Source organism: Chionomys nivalis, chromosome 16 (assembly GCF_950005125.1).
Source record: "Chionomys nivalis chromosome 16, mChiNiv1.1, whole genome shotgun sequence".
In the NCBI taxonomy this organism is placed as follows: Eukaryota; Metazoa; Chordata; class Mammalia; order Rodentia; family Cricetidae; genus Chionomys; species Chionomys nivalis.
In genome coordinates this window covers 14,003,353-14,025,199 of record NC_080101.1, presented here as the reverse complement: position 1 = coordinate 14,025,199, position 21,847 = coordinate 14,003,353, and the positions used below count along the sequence as shown (strand labels likewise).

General features: G+C 45.6%; 1 protein-coding gene across 3 annotated transcripts in view; it reads right to left on the bottom strand.

Annotated features, from left to right (window-relative positions):
- Nucleotides 1–18,759, bottom strand: part of Susd1 (sushi domain containing 1) — a 121,353-nt gene extending 102,594 nt beyond the window's left edge. For all 3 annotated transcript variants that reach the window (XM_057790813.1, XM_057790811.1, XM_057790812.1), the window contains exons 1-3: nt 18,528–18,759; nt 9,122–9,235; nt 1,559–1,714 (exon numbers count right to left, since the gene is read on the bottom strand). In XM_057790813.1, the coding sequence (XP_057646796.1) occupies nt 1,559–1,714; nt 9,122–9,235; nt 18,528–18,645 (388 nt within the window). In that variant the 5' untranslated portion in view covers nt 18,646–18,759. The remainder of the gene's footprint in view (nt 1–1,558; nt 1,715–9,121; nt 9,236–18,527) is intronic.
- Between the last annotated feature and the right edge of the window lie 3,088 nt (nt 18,760–21,847).

Here is a 21,847-nt window from a genome sequence, read left to right as displayed (position 1 = left end):
GCACAGATCAAGCAGAACAGCGGAGGCCAGAATCTGCAGTTCCTAGCCACAGAAAGATTAAAGATGCTCTGTTTTCCTTGTTTCTCTGAAAACCTTGTTAAACGCCACCAAGCCCTTAAGCGGTCAGAGAGTCTATACCAAGATCTCAGAACCAAGAGGAGTTTCTGGCCTCTCCCCTTTGTGACCGATCGGGAACCTGAGAAAGCTGAAGAGCTGGCCTATTGGGATTCGCTACCTAGACGCAGAGTTCACCCAGAGTCATGAACATGAGGAGGGCTTTCCTCCAGCTTCAGTTCAATCAACATATGCCCAGGAATCTCACTGACAAGGTTACTTGTCGCCAAAAGTCACGTTCCTCACTGAGTCCTGTGGTGGCAAGCCCCCTTCGTGACAATGCTTAGACCTCCTAAGAGACACAGAAACCCTTGGTGCTTACGGGTGTTGCGCTTAGTTACAGGAAAATAGAGCTGGCACACTGGCTCCAGAGAGGCCAGCCTGATTGTCCATTGTAGAAAGGTTAAAACACAGGCCATCACGATGGCTCAGTGGGTATGAGAGCTGACTGCTTAAGCCTCATAGTCTGAGTTCAATACCCAGGTCGGGCAGTGAAAGAACAGGACTCCTGAAGGTAGTTCTCTGAGCCCTGCCACACAAGCACACTATGCACATGCAAGCACACACTGTGCTGCACACAACCTATTTCTCTCTCTCTCTCTCTGTCTCTCTCTCTCTCACACACACACACACACATCATACATGCACACACAAACACACATACTCATAAACACACATAATAAATTAAAAATTTTTTAAAGACATAAAACTTAAAAAACAGTACAATCAATTACCAGTTGCCCACCCTCCAATATCACAAGTTATTCAATTGCTGTTCATATTTTTTAAAACAGCTCACAGAAATCAAAACACAAAATACTTCATAATAATACCCCAGACAATTTGTATCTCAAAATAATAACGTTCTATAGATCACAATACCATGATCCCAGCTAACAGTAAGTCTTTGTTGGGGTTTACATGGCTGGAATAAGAAAGCATGGCTACAAACAACTTGGGAAGGAAAGGGTTTCTTTTAACCTTACAACCCTCAGCTCACACTCCAACACTGAGAGAAGTCAGGACAGGAACCCAGAGGCGGGAACCGAAGTGGAAGCCATGGAGGGACGTTGCTTACCGGCTTGCTCTCCATTGCTTGCTCAGCCTGGCTTCTTATAACAACCAAGACAACCTGCCCAGAGGCGGCACCATCCACAGTGTGCTGGGCCCTCCCACATTAACTCCTCATCAAGAAAATGCCTGACAGGTTTGCCTATCTGCCATGTTTGCCAGTCTGATGAAGGAATTTCTTCAGTTGAGGTTTCCTTCTCCCAAGTGACTCTAACTTGTGTCAAGTTGACATAATGCTAGACAACACATAATATTAGCATTAATTCTCTAATACTAACTTGTACTTCTAGGTTTCTATCCAAGTTCAAGGCTTTCCACCGTGATTCTACCCTCTACCCATCAGCTACCGTGCCATCCCCAAGTGGTTTGGTACCTGTACAGAAAGTGCCGTCGTTGGGAATGAACGTCCTGTTGTTATTTGTAGCCCGATAGCCTTTGTGGCAAATGCAGTAGAACCCTCCAGGTGTGTTGTGGCAGGAAGTGTGGTTCCCACAGATCACAGTGGCTCCGAATTGGCACTCGTCTTTATCTGCAGATGGGTACGTGCAAACAACTCACACGAAAGCCGTCTAACCACACCACGCATCCCTCCCAGAATCCTCTCCCACTGTGGACTACGAGATCTCGACTCTCTAAAAACAGTTTACTGGTCTATTTGTTTCTCCAGTCTCATGCTTTCCAGACTAGAAGGAACTGGACTCACAGAATTACATACCTAGTTCATACAAAACCACATGAGAAATACAACTTTATAATCTGGGAATTGAATCCATCTTACTTGAAGATTGGCAGCAGGTTATTTTTGAATTTTTTTCACATTTAAGAAAAAAATCATAAAAGGTTGAGGATGTAAGTCTGTGAAGAGGTCCCTGTTGCTAGGATCCATGAGGTTCTGGGTTCAATCCCATGAGAGTAATAATGCTTTTAAAATAAGACATTGGTGGGTCAGCTAGGCAGTTCAGAGAATAAAGGTGCTTGCCAGAGGTTTGATAACCTCAGTTCTCTCCTCAGGACCTACATAGGGCAGGAAAAGAATTCCCCAAAGTTGTCCTCTGACCTCCAAGTGTGACACACTGACATATATGTGTGCACATACACAGATAAAATGTAACAAAAATAAAATTTAAAAGCGTAATGACTGGGAGATGTCTCCGTGGATAAAGTATTTGCAGATCCCATAACCTACGTAAAGCCAGACAGGGCAGCACACAGCTGTTATCCCAGTGCTCCTGTGGAGAAACAGGAGCTAGAGACAGGAGAGTCCCAGCGAGCAACAGAAGACACTGCTGCAAACAAGCGGAAGGCGAGGAGCCAACACTAGAGGTTGACCTCTGACCACCACATGCACACACCGATAAGAATACACACAAAGACATATATGAAATTACCTGGCGCCACACACATGCACACGCACGCGCGCGCGCACACACACACACACATCTTAATGAATTTAACTCAATAGACATTTGATTAGCCAGAGGAAGCAAGCCTAGAATAATCCCATTTCCAACTCAGCCATTTTCTTGGTCTTTTCAGTATTAGAGAATTAGTGCTAATATTAAGTGTTGGCTAGCTATGTGTTATGTGTTATTGTGCTTCTACCTCAAAGTTCCCTGCTAGATGTAGAACAGAGAGTTCTACTCGCCCAAGGTTATTGTCAACAGGTGTGGCTAATAGCCAGACCTTCTACTCCAGGCTTACATCCGTTCCTACTTCAAACAAGAGTCTAAAGGATCCAACTAAGTTCCAGTTCCCTTTATGGACATAACTTTGGATTCCACCCAGGGAGTGGTTTGCCTACAGAACGTTTTGGTTTAGTGTGTGAGCGTGACTTGTTCTAGCAAGGGAATGTTTAACTATGGAGCAGCCTGTGACCTTCCATTGGCCTGTTCGTTTCCTTGTATCGTGTTACTCAGTCTTTTGTCTTACTCCTACCTTTTGGGGTCAGGGTTATGTTAGGCAGTTGGAAATTAAATGCGGGCAAATTTTCAGTACTCACAGAAATACCCTCCCGATACTATACTATATGTTTATCCGTTTTATTATTTTCATTTGCATCTTCATATTCTTTACTATATTTCTAACCCCCATGTCTCTGCCCTGGCTGATCAAAGCTGATCCCCGACATAGGTGGGGCTGGTGGGCAGGGAAAATAAGTAGGAGGACGGATCTAGGTTCAGGATAAGAGAGAAAGAGAGAACAAGGGAGAAAGAGAGGAAGGCACTCAGGGCTGGCCAGCCAGACACAGAGGAGATTGTGAAAGGCGGACATACAGAATGAAGGATAAAAGCCTGTGGACGAAATGTAGATGAAGAGAAACAGGTTAAATGAAGGTATAAGAGCTAGTGGGACAAACATAGAATAAGGCCAAGCATTCGTAACTAATAAGAAGTCTCTGTGTCTACCTCAATACCCAACAATACCACTTTTGGGTACACAATTGAGAATGCTCAATTGTACCACAAAGACATGTGTTCAACTATGTTCATAGCAGCATTGTTTATCATAGCCAGAACCTGGAAACAACCTAAATGCCCCTCAATCAAAGAACGGATAAGGAAAATATGGTACATTTACACAATGGAGTACTACACAGCAGAAAAAAAACAATGATATCTTGAAATTTGTGGGCAAATGAATGGATCTAGAAAACATATTGAGTGAGGTAACTCAGACCCAGAAAGACAAATATCATATGTACTCACTCATAAGTGACTTTTAGACATAAAGCAAAAAAAAAACAAAAAAAACAAAAACAAACAGCCTACAATTCACAATGCCAGAGAGACTAGATAACAATGAGGACCCTAAGAGAGACATACATGGATCTAAACTACATGGGACATAGAAAAAAAAAAACAAGATCTCCTGAGTAAATTGGGAGCATGGGACCATAAGAGACATTAGAAGAGGAGGGGAAAGGAAGGGAGGGGAGTGGAGAAAAAAATATATAGCTCAATAAAAACAATTAAAAAATAAAATAAAATAAATTATTTCAGGCTGAAAAAAAAAGAAGTCTCTGTGTCATGATTTGGGAGCTGCTATACCCAGGTCCTCTGCAAGAGCAGTACATGCTTTTAGCCATTGAATCATCTTTCCTACCCCTAAAATTAATTTTATATCCAATGATCCAACTAGAAAATTAGGATTGTCAGCTCCCAAGAAACACAATAGAATTAGCACTGAAGTCTTGACCAGAAACACACTGCCCATCAGTGATCTCTGTGAGACATGGTGATCACCAGGTGTAGAGCAGCTAGAACACGGATGACTGAAGGCTGCCTTGGTGTCATTAACTAAAGGAAATGAAAAGACAAAATGAAGCTAAACTCTCTCCTTCTCTGATTTCCAGTGTGTTGGGTCAGGAAACTTTTTCTTTACATCTCACCCATGCTTATAGACCTTGAAAGCTGCTATAGAATATGCCTATTACAGGTCATAGTCATGCATGCCTTTAATCCCAGCACTTGGGAGGCAGAAGCAAGCAGATCTTTGTGAATCTGAGGCCATTCTAGTCTACATAGTAAGTTTCAGGCCAGACAAGGATGCAAAGAAAAAAAAGTCAAAGCAACAACCATACCCCACTCACCCCCATCAACACACACACAGGTATTTATGATGAGCAATTCTATGTGCCAATAAAATATGATGTGGGATTCCCACATAAATATGTTTTTTTCTACCATTGGTTAATTGAAGAAACTGTTAAAGCTTTGACAGGGAAGAATAGAGCTAGACGGGAAAACGAAACTGAATGCAGGGAGAAAGAAGGTGAAGTCAAATATATGCCATGTAGCTGTCAAAGGAGAAAGATACAAGAGCCTTACCAGTAGGCCACAACCTCATGGTGATACACAGATCAATAGAAATGAATTAATTTAAGATGTAAGAGTTAGCTAGAAATATGCCTAAGCTATTGGCCAAACAGTGTTGTAATTAATATAGTTTCTGTGTGATTATTCGGGTAAGAGTGACCAGAAAAAATAAGAACAGTCTTTGCTTACAAATGGCACCTACCAACTGAGGCATGGATCCACATAAGACATAAAAAAGCTTAAAAAGAAGAAGAAGAAGAAGAAGAAGAAGAAGAAGAAGAAGAAGAAGAAGAAGAAGAAGAAGAAGAAGAAGAAGAAGAAGAAGAAAGAGAGAGAGAGAAAGCCAGGACTTCTAGACCCACAAAAGTACTGCAGGGCTTCTGTAAGAGTCATCTTCCTGATTTGTGCTCAAACAGCTCTGGCTCTTTTAGGAGGTCCTGAACTTAAATGGGGTTTGTGAGCAGCTTGCTACTAGTTGCTTAATGGCAACAGAGACCCACTGGAGCTGGGGGCTGTGAGCATGGCCTACAGAGGTGGTAAACATACCTCCGCCATGTTGGACAAAAGAGCCAACAGGCAGGGCCACTGGTGACTTCCTCCAATCAGGTTGTCTCTCAGAATGATACTCACTTCTCCAAAATACAACCTGGGGGTGGACCCTTTGGATATTTCTTCCATTTTCACTTTTATTTTTAAATTACAACTATTTATTTATGCATTCATGTATCTATATGTGTGTCTGTCTATCTGCCTGCCTGCCTGCTTTTGTGGGCACGCGGCATCCGTGTGAAAGTCAAAGGACAGCTTGTAGGAGTGGGTTCTCCTCCTCCGCCATGCAGGTTCCAGGAATTGAACTCCAGGTAGTCAAGCTTGGTAGCAAGCACCTTGACTTAACCATCTAACTATCTCAACAACCCTTCTTTTTCCTTTTGCTTATGTGACTTTTTATTTTTTTATTTTTTTTTTTTTGACTTTTCACTTTGCCTCCTTTATTGATTCAAGGTACACACTTTTCTTTCCCTTACATATTTACACATTGTAAGAATAGAGATAAAATAAAACAGTTCGTATTTACAGACAATTGCTTGCATTTGCTTCAATGAATAGACTTTCATAATGTCACATTACACATGGCAGTTTATGTGACTTTTTAAAATACATAGGGAGAGAGATGGCTCTGCAGTTAAGAGAGTTTGCTACTCTTGCAGAAGAGAAAGTTCAGTTCCCGGCACCCATTGTGCGGTTTACAACCACCTGTAACTTCAGCTTTAGGGGCTCCAATGCCTCCTTTTGGCTTCTACAAGCGTGCACTCACAGATACAACTCACACTCAATAGACTGGTGCACCCAAATAAAAACTACACCACGCATGCTGTTGTGTTGTTTTCTGAGGTAAGATCTTGCTATATAATCCAAGCTGATGTTCAGACTCCAAATCCTCCGGCCTCAGCATTCACAGCACAGGGGGATGCTGTATCCCCAGCACCCTTTGAATTTTTCAGATGAATCTAGTATACAACCCACAGTAAAACTATCTGTGTTAAGATTTGCCTGAGAGATTTGGGGCAACTGAACTCTCAAGTCACAGCTAGGTCAAGTGCACAGCTCGGCTGACAAACGCTACACCAAGCTTCCAGGCACAAGCTGATCTGTGCCCGGGCCTTTGTTGCTCTTTCTCAGCACACGTCTGCGTTAGTGACTTTCCTACTCTTGTGATAAAAAACCATGACAAGGCAGCTTAAAGACGAAACGTTAATTTAGGCCTCCAGTTCCAGAGGTGTAGAGGCGCGACAGCAAGCAGCAGGCATGGCTGCAGGAGCAGGAAGCTCAGGGCTCACATCTTCAGCCACAAGCATGAAGCAGAGAGAGCAAACGAGAAGTGGGGTGCAGCTATGAGTTCTCAAAGCCTCCCTCCAACAACATACTTCCTCCAGCAAGGCTGCACCACCTTGCCAAACAGCACCATGAACGAGGGACCAAGTGTCCAAATACTCAAGCCTAGAGGAGATATGTCTCATTTAAATTAATACAAGGTTCCCCTGAAGGTTTCAATTGGGTTATTTAAGTTTGTAGAAAATTATAGAATTCTTTTTTTTTTTTTTTTTGGTTTTTTCGAGACAGGGTTTCTCTGTGGTTTTGGAGCCTGTCCTGGAACTAGCTCTTGTAGACCAGGCTGGTCTCGAACTCACAGAGATCCGCCTGCCTCTGCCTCCCAAGTGCTGGGATTAAAGGCGTGCGCCACCACCGCCCGGCTGAAAATTATAGAATTCTTAAGTCCTTCGATATAATGCCATACTATGGTGCATTTGGCACAGGTGTAACCTCACTAGTAACCTCCAGTGCGTGCGTAGCAATCCATGTACGAGGACTGGCAGTGACCAATGGGAACAAACACAGAAATGTGCGATGGTCTCTCCTGTCCTAGGAGATGCCCCCGTTGCTTAGAAGTCGAAGAGCGATCGAGAGCACAGCTAGGATGCAGGAGGGGAGGAATTCCTTAGAGCAGTGGTTCTCAACCTTCCTAATGCTGTGACCCCTTAACACAGTTCCTCATGCTGTGGTGACTCCCCAATCATAAAATTATTTTTATTGCTACTCCATAACTGTAATTTTGCTACTGTTATGAATAGCCATGTAATTGTCTTTTTCCAATGATCTTAAGCGACCCCATGAAAGGGTTTTTTCGACCCCCCCCCCCACACACACACAAAGGGGAGAAGGCCGCTAGTCTAGTGAGACTGCTCCGGTCTGCAGAAAGGGCAACGGTGGGTCACAGGGACAGCTTTTAGCTGTGAAATGGAATGCGACTCGCCTAACCTCTGGACTGTGACTATTTGAACGCAGGATTAGATTGTTTTTCTTTAAGAAGTTAAGCAAAAGGAAATTCACATCAAGACAAAGAGTTAGGGGGTTGGCTCAGCAGGCTAAAAACATTTGATACACAAGCATGAGGGAATAAGTTCAAAGCCCCAGCCAGAACCCCTGTAAAAAGTTAGGCATGGCCAGACCTGGTGGGGTACACTTTTAGTCCTAGTACTCAGGAGGCAAAGACAGCTGCTTCATAATGACTTTCAAGACAGTCAGGGTTATGTAGAGAGACCCTGTTTCAAAAAAGAATGAAAGAAAGGAAGGAAGGGAGGGAGGGAGGGAGGGAGGGAGGGAGGGAGGGAGGGAGGGAGGAAGAGAAGAGAAGAGAAGAGAAGAGAAGAGAAGAGAAGAGAAGAGAAGAGAAGAGAAGAGAAGAGAAGAGAAGAGGAAAAGCCAGACATGGGCAGGGAGATGACTGTGGCTCCTTGGTTGACAATCTAGTTCTGGGTTCAATGGGAAACTCTGAACATCTTCCTCTGGCCTCTGCACAAACCTCTCCACACACACACATGTGCATACACCAGACACACGCACCACACACACACACACACACTTAGTTACACTTGAAAATCAACACAAAGGTATAACAAGGGTATATAGATGCTGCCAGTTCACAGCTACAAGGCAACACTTTTACAGCATATAGCAAGGAGAAAACTGAGAAGTCATTGCCACATTTATTATATTAAATTTTTGTGACATTCTCTCTGAATTGTGCTTTAATCTCAATGCTATCTGATTGTACTAGCATGAAGCTGCCTCTAGTCTAAACAACCTTCAAGCTATCTTAAAGTATTCCTTGAAGTCATCCCAAAGGGTCAGAACTACAAAAGTCAGAGGACAGATGGACATTCGAGACACAGTAAACTAGTAAGCCAGTCATTTGTTTTCTTCCATGACATCAAGATAAATAGTTTTATATCAAAACAACCTGAGAAATTAAGAAATTTAATATTTGCTTTTGTTGTTAAGTTAAAGTCGGGACATAAAACAGACTTCAAATCTGTGTAAGCCAAAGAATTTCCAGAGAGCTCAGGTCAACGACATCTAACATGAGGGGTTCTTCCTTGGAAACACCAGAAAAAGGATACATCTAAATAATAAAATCAAGATCTTGTTATAACTGCCAAAAACCCATTTTAAAAAAATGTGAACAAAATAACAATGTTTGCCCTCCAGGGACACTGGTTCTAAAACTGGAGAACCTTTGGTTTTGATTCAAATTCTCAGCATAACCCACCACTGAAACTTACCAACACACCGTGTCCTCCCGTTGCCCCAAAAGCCATAGTTGCAAATGCAGATCCTCTTCCCGTCCTTTTCCTGGCATGTGGCGTGTTCATGGCAAGTGGCACAGACACCTAGGTCTAAATCAGACATCATACTCTTCAGAAACAGGAGGTTAGAGGTGAGAACTGTTTAGTCAAGGGACATGTATTACAGAAAACCAACATTTGAATATCAAAACAAAACAGGTCAAGTCAAATCTCATCCTTAAGACTTTCCATAGTGACTCACTGCCCACAACATATAATGCAAATTCCTCTACCAATCAACGCTCTTCACCGTCTGTCTTCTCATCAACTCCTCCAGCTTCACGGTCCCAGATTCCCACTACATGGTACCTTCCCAGCAGAAGGGACAGACCCTGTCTGTCTGTTCTTGTCCTTGCCATCTGGTCGCCGTGCTCCCGCCACCGGGATGCCCGTGCCCTCTTATCTGCTTGTCTGGAGCTCACTCTTATTTCCAGGATCCAGTCAAAATGCCTCCTTCTTTCTGAAATCTCCCCACCCCTAAAGAAAGCTGTTCACATCTTCTAATTGCCCATGAGACATGTCCACTCCCATAACAATGATGTTAATCTCTCCAGATGTTTAATCCTCTCTTGGAACTGTGGCTGAACCACTCATGGATGAGGATTATGACATGCAATATGATTGAAGATGATTTTTCAATATGATTTTCACAAGCATAACATAGACACACACTCCACATATTTTTAGTGGCTGGATACAGAGATCTAAAATGGGGGCTGGAGAGATAGTTCACAGGTTGAGTACTGGCTGTTTTTCATAGGACCCATGTTCAGTTCTTACCACTTATATGGTGGTTCACAACCACCTGTAACTCCAGTCTCAGGGGATCCAATGCCCTCTTCCGATCTTCTGGCCTCAGCGAGCATTATATACACACTGCGTATGGACATACATGCAGGCAAAACACCCATACATATAAAATAAATCTAAAATGTGACTTGCTACAGCTCTAAAGGCAGACCCAGGGAGAGAGCACATCTGCCTGCTAGTCTACCTCTTTCACTTCAGGGAAGGAGTGGGTGTGTTTAAGATATCAGAGAGATAACAACCAAGTCCCTACAGGATGGCCAGACCCCAATTACTTAGATAAACAACAGAAATATTTGAAGCTAAAACTCTTAAAACATCTAAATTTACCAAATAGTGATATATGACCTGAGATCAAATAAGAATTTCTGCTCAAGGCTATGGAGAATATTGAGTTTCCTGCCCGTGTCTCTGTAATTTCAGGAGTGGCCTAGTATGGAGAATGTTCCAGCATAGAATTTCATCCTAGTCTTGGCTTGGTCCTTACCCAGATAATACAGCCTCGCCCTCAGGCCACAGCAGGCACAAGACCAACAGAGAGTGGGAGACTCCTAAATACTCAGTCATGTTTCTTGCTTTTGTTTTTTTATTTTACTAACAAAGGACAACACATTTGAGGACAGCCTGGGCTAAATGAGAGTCTATAAAGCAAGTGCCAAAGAATAAAAACAAATAAAATCAAAGACAACATAGAAACAACAAACCACTAATGGTTACTGGCACCAAATTAACCAGGGAATTTCCATAAATATCTAATAACCATAAAAATGCAAAAAAATTTAAATAAATATTATCTGACCATCATGGAATAATGGAATAAAACTTTAAAGCAAAACTTATGTCTAGGGGCTGGAGAGATAGCTCAGCAGTTAAGAACACTGACTGCTCTTCCAAAGGACCTAGGTTCAATTCCCAGTGCCCACATGGCAGTTCACAACTGTCTGTAACTCCAGTTCCAGGGGCTCCAATACCCTCATACAGACATACATGCAGGCAAAACACCAATGCACGCACAGTACAAACTAATAAACCATACGAATTGTTGAAGCAACAAAACAAAGCACTGTCTGATGTGGCTCTAAATGTACATATAGGGCTTTTTATTAAAGAAAGACAACCTATGTCAAGTTTCCTCAAAAGAAACCCACTTGTGCAACACTCCCCCAAAGTATTCAAAGACAACATCCAGACTGAAACACAATGATAGATGTAAGAGCTTAATGCACGAATTCCAGTCTGTTGCGCTTTCACATTCTTAAAAAGTAAATTTTTTAGAAAAAAATCAAGCAAAAATCACAGATGAGACCTAGAATTTTAATGAAAAAAATTTGAGGGGAAAAACCAAAATGGAGATTTAAGAACTAGAAAAGAATATTTCTAAAAACAAAAAGAAAGATTTCTGGGTAAACACCAAGGGATTTCAAATACTTCCAACCCCCTTACACCTCAAAAAAAAAAAAAAAAGAAAGAAAAGAAAAGAAAAAAAAAGAAAGAAAAAGAAAAGAAATGGGGCCAGGCGGTGGTGGCGCACGCCTTTAATCCCAGCACTCGGGAGGCAGAGGCAGGCGGATCTCTGTGAGTTCGAGACCAGCCTGGTCTAGAAGAGCTAGTTCCAGGACAGGCTCCAAAGCCACAGAGAAACCCTGTCTCGAAAAACCAAAAAAAAAAAAAAAGAAAGAAAGAAAAGAAATGATAGATTAGAAAGCTGTAAATTTTTCTGTATGTTCTGTATGTGTGTAGATGTGCACGTGTATGTACGTAGATGTGCATGTGTATGTATGTAGATGTGCATGTGTATATATGTAGATGTGCATGTGTGTGTATGTAGATGTGCAAGTGTATATATGTAGATGTGCATGTCTATGTATGAAGATACTTGTGCATGCAAGTGTGTGCACCTATACATGAAGACCATAGGACAACTTCGCTATTGTTTATTCGCAGGCACTGTCTACATGTCTTGTTTGTTTTCTTTTGTTTTGTTTTTTGGCACAGGATCACCAAGTAGGCTAGGCAGCCTGGCTGGCCAGTGAGCCCCAAGGCATCTCTACCTAAAAGTATAAATCTTAAAATAAGGATGTTAGCAATTATTTCACATGGAAATGAGACCAATACCTAGGAACTGCTTTGCAGAGCAGAAGAAACAGAGTCCCTGGAGGGACAGGTGTAAGAGACAGGAACAAAACAGGGAGGGACCTGCTAGAGCAGAGCAGTGTTTGCTCTGCCATTCTTTTTTTTTTTTTTTTTTTGGTTTTTCGAGACAGGGTTTCTCTGTGGCTTTGGAGCCTGTCCTGGAACTAGCTCTTGTAGACCAGGCTGGTCTCGAACTCACAGAGATCCACCTACCTCTGCCTCCCAAGTGCTGGGATTAAAGGCATGCGCCACCACCGCCCAGCTCTGCCATTCTTTTTGATATGCTTGGGATGGAAACCAGGCCTCCTGCAAGCTAACCACATGCTATACCACTGAGCCCCACCTCCAGTCATGGACTGAACGTTTCTATAAGGAGTAATGAACCAAATCCCCTCACAGATGCTGATGTATGATGGCGTTTGCTTAAAAAATATATATATATCAGGGGCTGGAGAGATGGCTCAGAGTTTAAGAGCACTGGCTGCTCTTCTAGAGGTCCTGAGTTCAATTCCCAGCAACCACATGGTGGCTCACAACCATTCATAATGAGATCTGGTGCCCTCTTTTGGTGTGCAAACATGCATGCTGTCAGAACACTGTATACATAGCAAATAAATCTTTAAAAAAAAAAATCAGGAAGACTCCAGACTAGAGAGATAACAGGCAGAGCAGAAGCAAGAGAGCATCCCCCCAAGGGGTTAAATACATTTAACCACTTTAATAGATTAACACAAACCACTGTAAAACAAAGTCATCTCCTTTTGCAGTTCCTAATGCCATGGTTATGGGCTGTGTCTCCTTCAGACCTTGCTACATTGATAGTAAATTACCCATATACTATGAAGGGAAATGGAAAAGGAAGAAAATAAAAGAAAGAAAATGAGAGAAAAAAAAAATCAACGGCTGGAGAACTGGCTCAGTGATTCAGTACACGTTTTGCTCTTGCAGAGGAGCCACGTTTGGTTCCCAGCACCTGTATCAGGCAGCTCCACTGGTAGAGAACTTGCCTAGCATACAAGACGCCCTGCGTTTGATCTCCAGTGTACTTAAAACCAGGTGCTCATGCTGTAGTCCCAGCACTTAAGAGGTGGAGGCAGAAGGGTCAGGGTTTTAAGGACATAAAGTTCAAAAGCAGCCTGTGATACATGAGACCATGTAGGAAAAAGAGGAAGGAGGAAGAGGGAAGAAAAGGATTTTAAATCACATTGTCCATATATCTTATCATATCTAGGAACAACCATGTAAGGTGCAATGCCTGATGTTTAGCACAGTGGTTATTTGCTAGCTGGTTTAGCGTTGACCATCTCTATATGTGCTGTACGTCTGTAAAATGAAGATAACATCAAACCTGTCTCATGGTCTTTGTGGTGATCACAGAGTGAATGCGTCAGATGTGGAAAGCAATGTGCTCGTTGACCACTGTAATAATCGCCACTCAAGTCTATTAACAGGAACTAGCCCCATAGTTAGTCTGCAGACAACCAATGTCTACTGGATTACCAGTAGACAGCAACGGGAAGAGCAATGGATGACTGCTGGAAGCAGAAATCCAAACCAAGTCCTCGTGTGGACAGTCATCTACCTCTCCATGGACTGGTAGATTCTACAAACCATAATATCTGAAGTTATGTATTCATTCCTTGCATGGCCCATATCCTCCCTCCCTTCTTCTGAGCACAGCTTGACTGGGATGCTGGAAGTTCATCTTTAGTGCCTGCTCGGCTCTCTTGCTTCTTTCCTGCCCCCCTGCCCACGTCAGCAACCCACTCTCAGTCTTTAATACACCAGCTGTCCTGGTTAGGATGCCTGTTGCTATGATAAAACACCAGGACCAAAGGCAACTTGGAGAAAAGGATTTATTAACGTGTAACAGCTTGCGGTTTATCATCCAGCGAGGTCAGCGCAGGAACCTAAGGCAGGAACTGGAGCAGAAGTCATGGAGGAACGCTGCTTCCTGGCTTGCTCCTCATGGCTTGCTTAGCCTTATTTTTCTCACCATTCAGGACCACCTGCCCAGGAATGGCACAGCTCACACAGTGGGTGGGGCCCTGGAGCCCTCCCACATCAATCATTAATAAAGAAAATGCCTAGGGGCCAATGTGATGGAAGCATTTTCTCAATTAAAATTTCCTCTTCCCAGTTATGTCTAGGTTTGTGTCAAGATGACAAAAGCCACCAGCACAGCAACTCCTTAAACACCCGCAATGAACCTGCCTATAAGGTAAGGCAAGGGAGGAAAGGAGTTTGTTGGAACCCTTGAACTTAACATCTGTCCTCACTCCCGCAATCCCAGTAGTACCAGACAAACCTGGCAAATTCACTGTTCAGCCTTCTTGAGATTCCCTTCCCTAAACATATGGAGACATGTGGAAATACATTAAATAACCGAGTGGGGGACCCAATAGAATCCAAAACTCAGAAACAGAAAAAAGTCTAGGATCAAGTCTAGACTACTATACCAAACTGCACTATTCCTAAGAAACTACATCAAATTCTAGAGATAGAATCCAGGGACCCAAGAAATACCATATTCTCTCCTCTCCAGCATCCTTGACAGAAAGAACACAGCCTCTCCCTTAGTCAAGAGCATTACCACAGATCTACACCCAAGCCTTAGCCTCTACTTTAAATGAATTCAAGACAGATGGTGCCTTCTCCTTACCCAAGTAATCATCACAGGCAGGCTGAACCCCTGAACTAGCCCCAGAACTAACTCTGACCATTCTGAACCCTTAACCTTTTCTTGTGTAAATCGTTTCCAGGACCTTGGCCTCCAGAACAAAACCAAACCCATATTAAGTATACCAGTGTCCAAATCTCAACTCTGAGTCTGGAGTTGAGCAGCCATTAGTTTGGGACCCACCCTTAAAGTTACATTCAACAATCAATGTTCAGCCCACTTCAGCCATTCTGTTCTCTCACACCGCCTCACACACGACGCCTTCTCCGGCAGGTTGTGAGATTTTGTATTTTTTAATTTTTGGTCCTGTTGGAGATGGAACCTAGGGCCCCCCAAATGTTGGGCAAGCACTCAGCCACACAAGCTGCGGCCCCAGCCCTGCACACCGTTCTGTAAATCCAACAGACAGCTTATTAGCCACAGGCACAGACATCAGAGAGCTCATTTACACTCAACCAGGAGAACATGGATGTGCACAGGATCAAGTTCCTGGGGCGCGGAAGGCAAGCCGCTTTGGACGTCCTCCATTAAGTTTCATCTCACTCCTCAGCTTAAACAACTTTCCATCACTCTGAAACTATCCACTCTCTCCCCTGTTGGGGACTGCAGACCCTTAGACCCTGAATTTTCTGCGACCCCTAGCCTGCCAGAGTGAACAACTTGTTTTCCTGTGCCTACACCCGCTCTGAGCATGAGATATTCATAAGTTCCTGATGACAGGGGAGTGGTTTCTGCTGGGCTTGCAGCTGAAAAGTCCAGAGAGCTAGGGCATGGCCATTAGTGAAGGAAAGTCCTTTATAAGCTGCCTTGGAACACAATAAAAGGGGCATTCTTGTTTCAAGGATGACCTGTGTCTCTATCTCTGTGTGTGTGTGTGTGTGTGTTTCAATCTCCAGTCCCTTGCCCGACCTATGAACCATTGCATGGTAGACAGACAGTACTGTACAGGCAGGGTACAGGAACTGTACACTCCCCCTCTCGTCTCCTCATACCCACCATGCTGCCATCTCTCAGGAAGATAGACCGGGGCCCACATGTACGAAACACATGACAGAGGCATGTCACACAGTGACCTTTCCCCAATGCGCCCCATCATTCCTCCACCTTGCTCCCCTGGACTTCCTGATCCCAGCCAGGCCTGAGCCAACAAGTCCCACAGCCGCTCCCAGACTCAGAGCAAAGCCACGGAAAGAGTGAGAACAGGACTGACTGGTTCCACCCTTCCTCACCCATGGCCAACCTCTGGAATCCCCTGGGGCCAGGCACCCCACCCATTCACCAACACCCTCCTGCTCCTTAGTTTATGCTTCCCCACTTCCCTCAAACTCAGGCACCAGCTAACTTTCTCCCAAGGATCTCCCACCAATTAAATGTAAGTCAGCACAGGCTACTAGTGAGAGAATCGACAGGAGCAACTGAGATGCTAGCAATGGCAGCACTGGCCTGTTTTCTAGCCCTCAGAGACAGAGGCAGGAGAATCAGGAGTTTGGAGCCAACTGTGGCTATAGTGGAAGATCCTGTCTCAAGAAAAAGTGCGCACACACACAAGTACACACACAAACAACACACATGCACACACACAAAGACACAATACATCCACATACCACATACACAAAAATAATACATGCATACACAAATATCATACACATACACAAACATACATAGAAACACATAAACATATGTATACACATACATACACAAGCACACACATACACACAACCAGGCCAACCAGAGAAAGGCAAACAAGCCCCCTAAGCGAGCACACAAAATACCTGGAAATGATGCTAACAAACACCAGCAGCTTCCCAGGCTGAGCACCCCTAAAGCTCTCCCACCTGACTGCCAGCCTTGGAGTCACCACCCCGAATTCAGGTGATAGTGGCTGACTCCCCTGCTACAGCCAGCTCTCAATAACAGTCTTCCTGTGCTTGGTACCATCCGGGTGGCCCCTGTTTGTTCATTTGTAATGAGTCAACAAGCCCTTTTTACAAGGGACTCTCGGTTTAATAACATAGTCACGCTCAACAATGGACAATAGAGATGTGGTCACAGCATCAAAGAGAAGTGGACAGTGCTCAATGAACTCCCAGTAAGACAGAACAGTCAGCCTGGTTCTGAAATATAAACAGCACTCACTCATGAGGTAGGAGAAGGAAATGGCAGTTTCCCCAACCTCTCCTCCCCCTTTCCTCTCTTCTCTTCCCCTCCTTTCCCTTCCTGACATTAACTTCTCCCTCTTGCAGCAGTCCAGCTTTACATGGGTTCTATTAAGCATTGTGTCCGTTCTTGTATTTCCACCTTCTCCCTACTGAATGCCTGTAGAGCTAACATGTGAGCAGATGAACTCATTCTTCCCCAAGTCCTGCATTGACCAGGCCAGCCCTGCTGACATCTCCAAGCAACCCTGTGTTGCCAGGCAGAGTCACCAAGTCCCAAGGCTGTTTCTAGGCATACTGTGAGCTCCAGCTTCTGGTTTCCTTGGCGCCATTCTGTTGACTGCTGCATCTTTCTCCCATCCGTGCATCTCCCATCTAAACTAGCTCTGCCCCCAAGAACACACGCTTGAGCTGGTCAGGTGGCACGCGCCTATAATTCCCAACACCTCAGAGGCTGAGACAGGAGGACTGTATCACCCCTGCGTTTTCTACCTTCAAGAAAGAAGTTTTTGGTAGAACTGGATGCTCTCTGTTCATAGGCGAAGGGAAACTGTCTACCTAAGGAAAGGAGTTAAATAAGGCAGCTGAGTTCATGTCCCCATATCACCTCACACTTCCCAAATGGGCTGGAGGTGTGGCTCGTGCTTAGCATGCAAAAGCCTGAGTTTAATCCACAGCACCGAAGACATTTAAGGGAGAAGAAATTGTAGATGACGCTGAGTGACTGCTCGTTGCTGCTCGTTCGGTTCAGCCAAATAATTCAATGAACCACACTTAATACTTCCCTAGGCTAGGGTCTTCACTGATCCTAAACAGGGGTTCAAGCATCCTCGGGTTTTATTCACAGTCAACTTGACACAAACTACAGTCATTTGGGAAAAGGGAACCGTAATTGAGAAAAAGCCCTAGATTGGCCCCGTGGGCAAGCCTTGCTGCATTTTTTTGATTTATGTTGAAGGGCCCAGTTCACTGTGGATACTGCTACTCCTGGGCTGCAATGCTAGAGCGCCAACACTACACGTTTAAATGACACAGGAAAGACATTAAAGTGCTTTCTACGGATGGATGGATGGATGGATGGATGGATGGATGGATGGATGGATGCAGAGATGCTTGGATAAATAGATTAATGAATGAATGGAGGAATGAACTAAAGAACGAACTCTATTACTATAAACTTTCGTATGCTGCTTAGCATTCTTAACATTGACTTTTTTGTGGAAATGAAAGAGAAGAGGAGGGGAAGAGATGGCTACAGGCCAAGAATTTGTCCGGCAAAAGCCACCGCGACCGGAAGCTGGGGGGAGCTAGTGGCTCGCCTGCCAACGCGCTCCCACCCCGCGCGCCTCTACTCCGGGCTCGCACACGAGTCCAGGCCCCACATCCCCACCCACCCCGGGAGGCGCGAGCTGAAGCAGGGCCGCCTCCACCCACGCCCCACTGTCCCCGGGGCGGGCAGCCCTTACTGTTCCTCGCCGCTCCTCCTCCGCGATTCCTCCACGCCCCGCGTCTGCGCCGCGGGACCCTAAAAGGGAAGCGTCCCGAACGCCCGAGGCCTCGCACTCACCGTCGGTGCCCGGTTCTCCGCTAACACCGCGGGCCAAGCCAAGCAGCAGCACAAGCCTCAGCAGCCGAGGCACCCGGCGACCCCGCGAGCGGCGCGTGCCCCGGGGACCCGGGCCCATGCCACCCGCTCCCTCCCGGCGCCCGCCACTCCCCGGAGGCCCCTGTGCGCAGAGATAAGGCCAGCGGCGCGGGGAAGGGGCGGCGCAGAGGCTTCCGGCGCAGGGCAGAGGAGCGCGGGGTCCCCCGCGGGGAGCCGGGGTCCCGGAACCTAAGTGCGCCTGGTGCACCGGCTGCGCGCCGGACACGCCACGGGGCTAAAACGGTCTGTGCTAGGGAGGAAACGTCGCGGTGCCAAGTGTGACTTACGGAGTCTCTAGGGAGACCAGAGAGGGGCGAGGGTCACATGAAGGGAACTCTTCCTGGACAGGACAAGGAGAGCTGGGATGTGGTGGCCGCCGCACCGAGGGAGAGGCAGTCCACCGGGGGTGAAAATACTTGATCAGGTGACAAAACAAAAGTTCCAGCTGCTTGGTGGGCGCCCAGCTTGTTAGGAATTGAGAAAGTCGTGAATGAAGGAACACAGTGTTCTAGAAACTACATGAGGGACTGCACCCGTGTGGGGACAAAAAGTTGGAGAAATACGTTTCATCACAGAGGTAAAAGTCTCTGCAGTGAGAATACGGTCAGCCAGCAGCGGGGCGTGAGGGAATCAGCCCTGAGCTAGTGAGGGAATCCAGGAAATCAACACTTAGGGGTGGGGCACGTGATCTCTGAACTTTGGAGAGAAGCAGAAATTGAGTGTCATGGAACGCAGTCCACCATAAGTTAACACTAGTATAATAGTAGAGAAAGAAAAGCGAGGAGAAACTGCAAACGTCCCTTAGGTCTCTGATTTGGGCGGACACTGGTGGGAACCATAGTTAAGGCAGGGAGTGAGAACTGGGGCAGAGGGAGGCTGCAGAGGAGGAAGTAAGACCTGGTGTGCAAGCTTTCAGTTTTGTCTGCAGGGCTGTCCCAAGGGCAGGGGCACTCACCGCTTCGCTTGGGCAGATGCCCTCCTTTGCCTTCTCACCGGTCAAGTCTCCCTCCCTCTAATTATAGGCAAACACGCCCATAGAAGTGCCGCCCTAGGAAGAAGCCGGTAAAAAATAAGCTTTCTAGTGTCTTGTAACAAGCTTTCTTCGAGATAATTTTCTGTCCAACAAAGAGAGAAGCCTGCTTTAGGAAGTAGATGGACGGTGTGTTAAAATGTGTGTGGTGTTTAGGCAACTTTTTGGTAAATCCAGCTCTCTGATCTTTGACATGCCAGTATTTCAACAAATCCACCATTGGAGACGTTTTCAAATAACCTTTGCCTCCACTCCCCACGCCCTTCTACAGAAGAAATATATATAGTTTAAAAAAACGTGATGCCAGGGGAAAAAAAACCTGTCCAAAACTTGGAAATGGGAGAGAAATTACAGGCTGTCTTTTTAGCAGGGTATTGGGTTGAGGGCTATCTAATCCACTTCCAGAGGATTCTCCAGTTCAAAAGTGGACTTTCATGAATGTCCTATGGACTAGGCTCATTGGCCACTGAAGAACTCTGATGACAGTATTACCAATCAGAGCTGGTTGGGGTTCTTTACCTGGATAGATGAGCAACCAGACTTGGTGGCACGCACGTTTAACCCCAGCACTCGGGGCAGAAGCAAGAGGATTAGTTCCAAGCCCCTTGGTCTACATAGCAAGTTCAAGGACAGCCAGACCTACAGAAACTCAGAGATCCTGTCTCAAAAAGCAAACAAAGCATTGTGAGCACAAGCAGAGGCTCTTTGTGCCCCAAGGACATGAATCCGCAGGTGGTGGGGGAAGGGGGGAGCTGGACTGGGCTGGGAGGCTCAAGGCTCCAAACTCTGATAACCAGGGGCCTGTTGCTTCACGCTTAGAAGCCGGAGACATGACTAGGCATTCAGGCTGGAGGCTTATTGCGCAGGACTTTAACCACCAGCAAAGCAAACCTCAGCATTTTGCAACTGTTATAATCCTGTCCTTACAGCTGCAGTTCCTGTTGGGGCTGAGGCTCCTGAATGGGCTCTGGGTTTTGGACCAGCAGCTCCTGCACCTGCCATTACAGGCCTGTGACCCAGTGGCCACTGACGTCTGACAGCTCCCTGGAACTCTTCTAGCGGCTGAGGCACACAGGTGTCGTCTTCGGCTCTTCACGGCCCTCTCCATCTCCACCATCTTGTCTCCCTGCACTGTCATGTTCTGGTCCTTTTCGGCCAGTTCATTACTACCGCTGGCCTCACTGCCTTCCAACTGTCTCCTCTTTGTGTTACCAGCTCACGCCACTGCACTAATTATAAAGATCAAAAGGAACCAGGGGCTGGGAATAGAGGGGGCTTGCCGAGCATGTATGAAGCCCTGAGTATAGTTGTACAAGCTTGTGATTCCAGCACTCCAAGAGATAGAGGTAGGAGGATCAGGAGTTCAAACTATAAAACAAGTTTAAGGCCAGCCTGAGCTACTTGAGACAGTGCCTCAGATTTTTAAAAGGGGAGCCAGGGTGGGGCTAAGGAAACGGCTCAGTGAGTAAGAACACTGGCGATGCAAGTGTTAGGATCTACAGAGTGAGTACAGGAGGCAGGCATGGCTGCACATGCTCCTCACCCTAGCATTAAAAGACAGAAACATGCAGAGTCTAGGAGCTCACGGGCCAAATAGCCTAACCCCACCAGTAGTCTAACCTCACCAGGCATGTTCACTGGCAGAACCTGTTTCAAAGGTATGCTGCAGCAACATCTGAAGGCTACATGTGCACTCCGCTGCTTGGACCCACACACATATGCACCATGTCTACACACCATACCACACAGACACACCGGAGGGATCAAGAAAACGCTGGTCAAGAAACTTCTTAAGCCGAGTACGGTGTTGCATACCCTTAATACCAGCACCGGAATGGCAGGACAGTTTCTGTGAGTTTGAGGGCTGCCCGCTCAACACCAGACCACAGACAGAACTACATAGTGAGAGAACCCCCTCCTGCAAAAAAAGAACAGGAGGAGGAGGAGGAAGAGAGAAAGAGAGAGAGAGAGAGAGAGAGAGAGAGAGAGAGAGAGAGAAGAGAAGATGGCTTTGAAGCCTCTGGACTGCTCTAAGAGTGAGCTAAAAGCCTGTGTATATATAACCAGAAAGTACATGTGATAAGGATTTTTTCCCATCATGACAGTCTTTCAGGCAAACAGAGGACCATGTTTGCACCAATGGAGGCACAGTTCTTCATCACCGCTTTCTACTGGGCCACCGTAAGAAATGTTTCCTCCTCTGACCTAGATG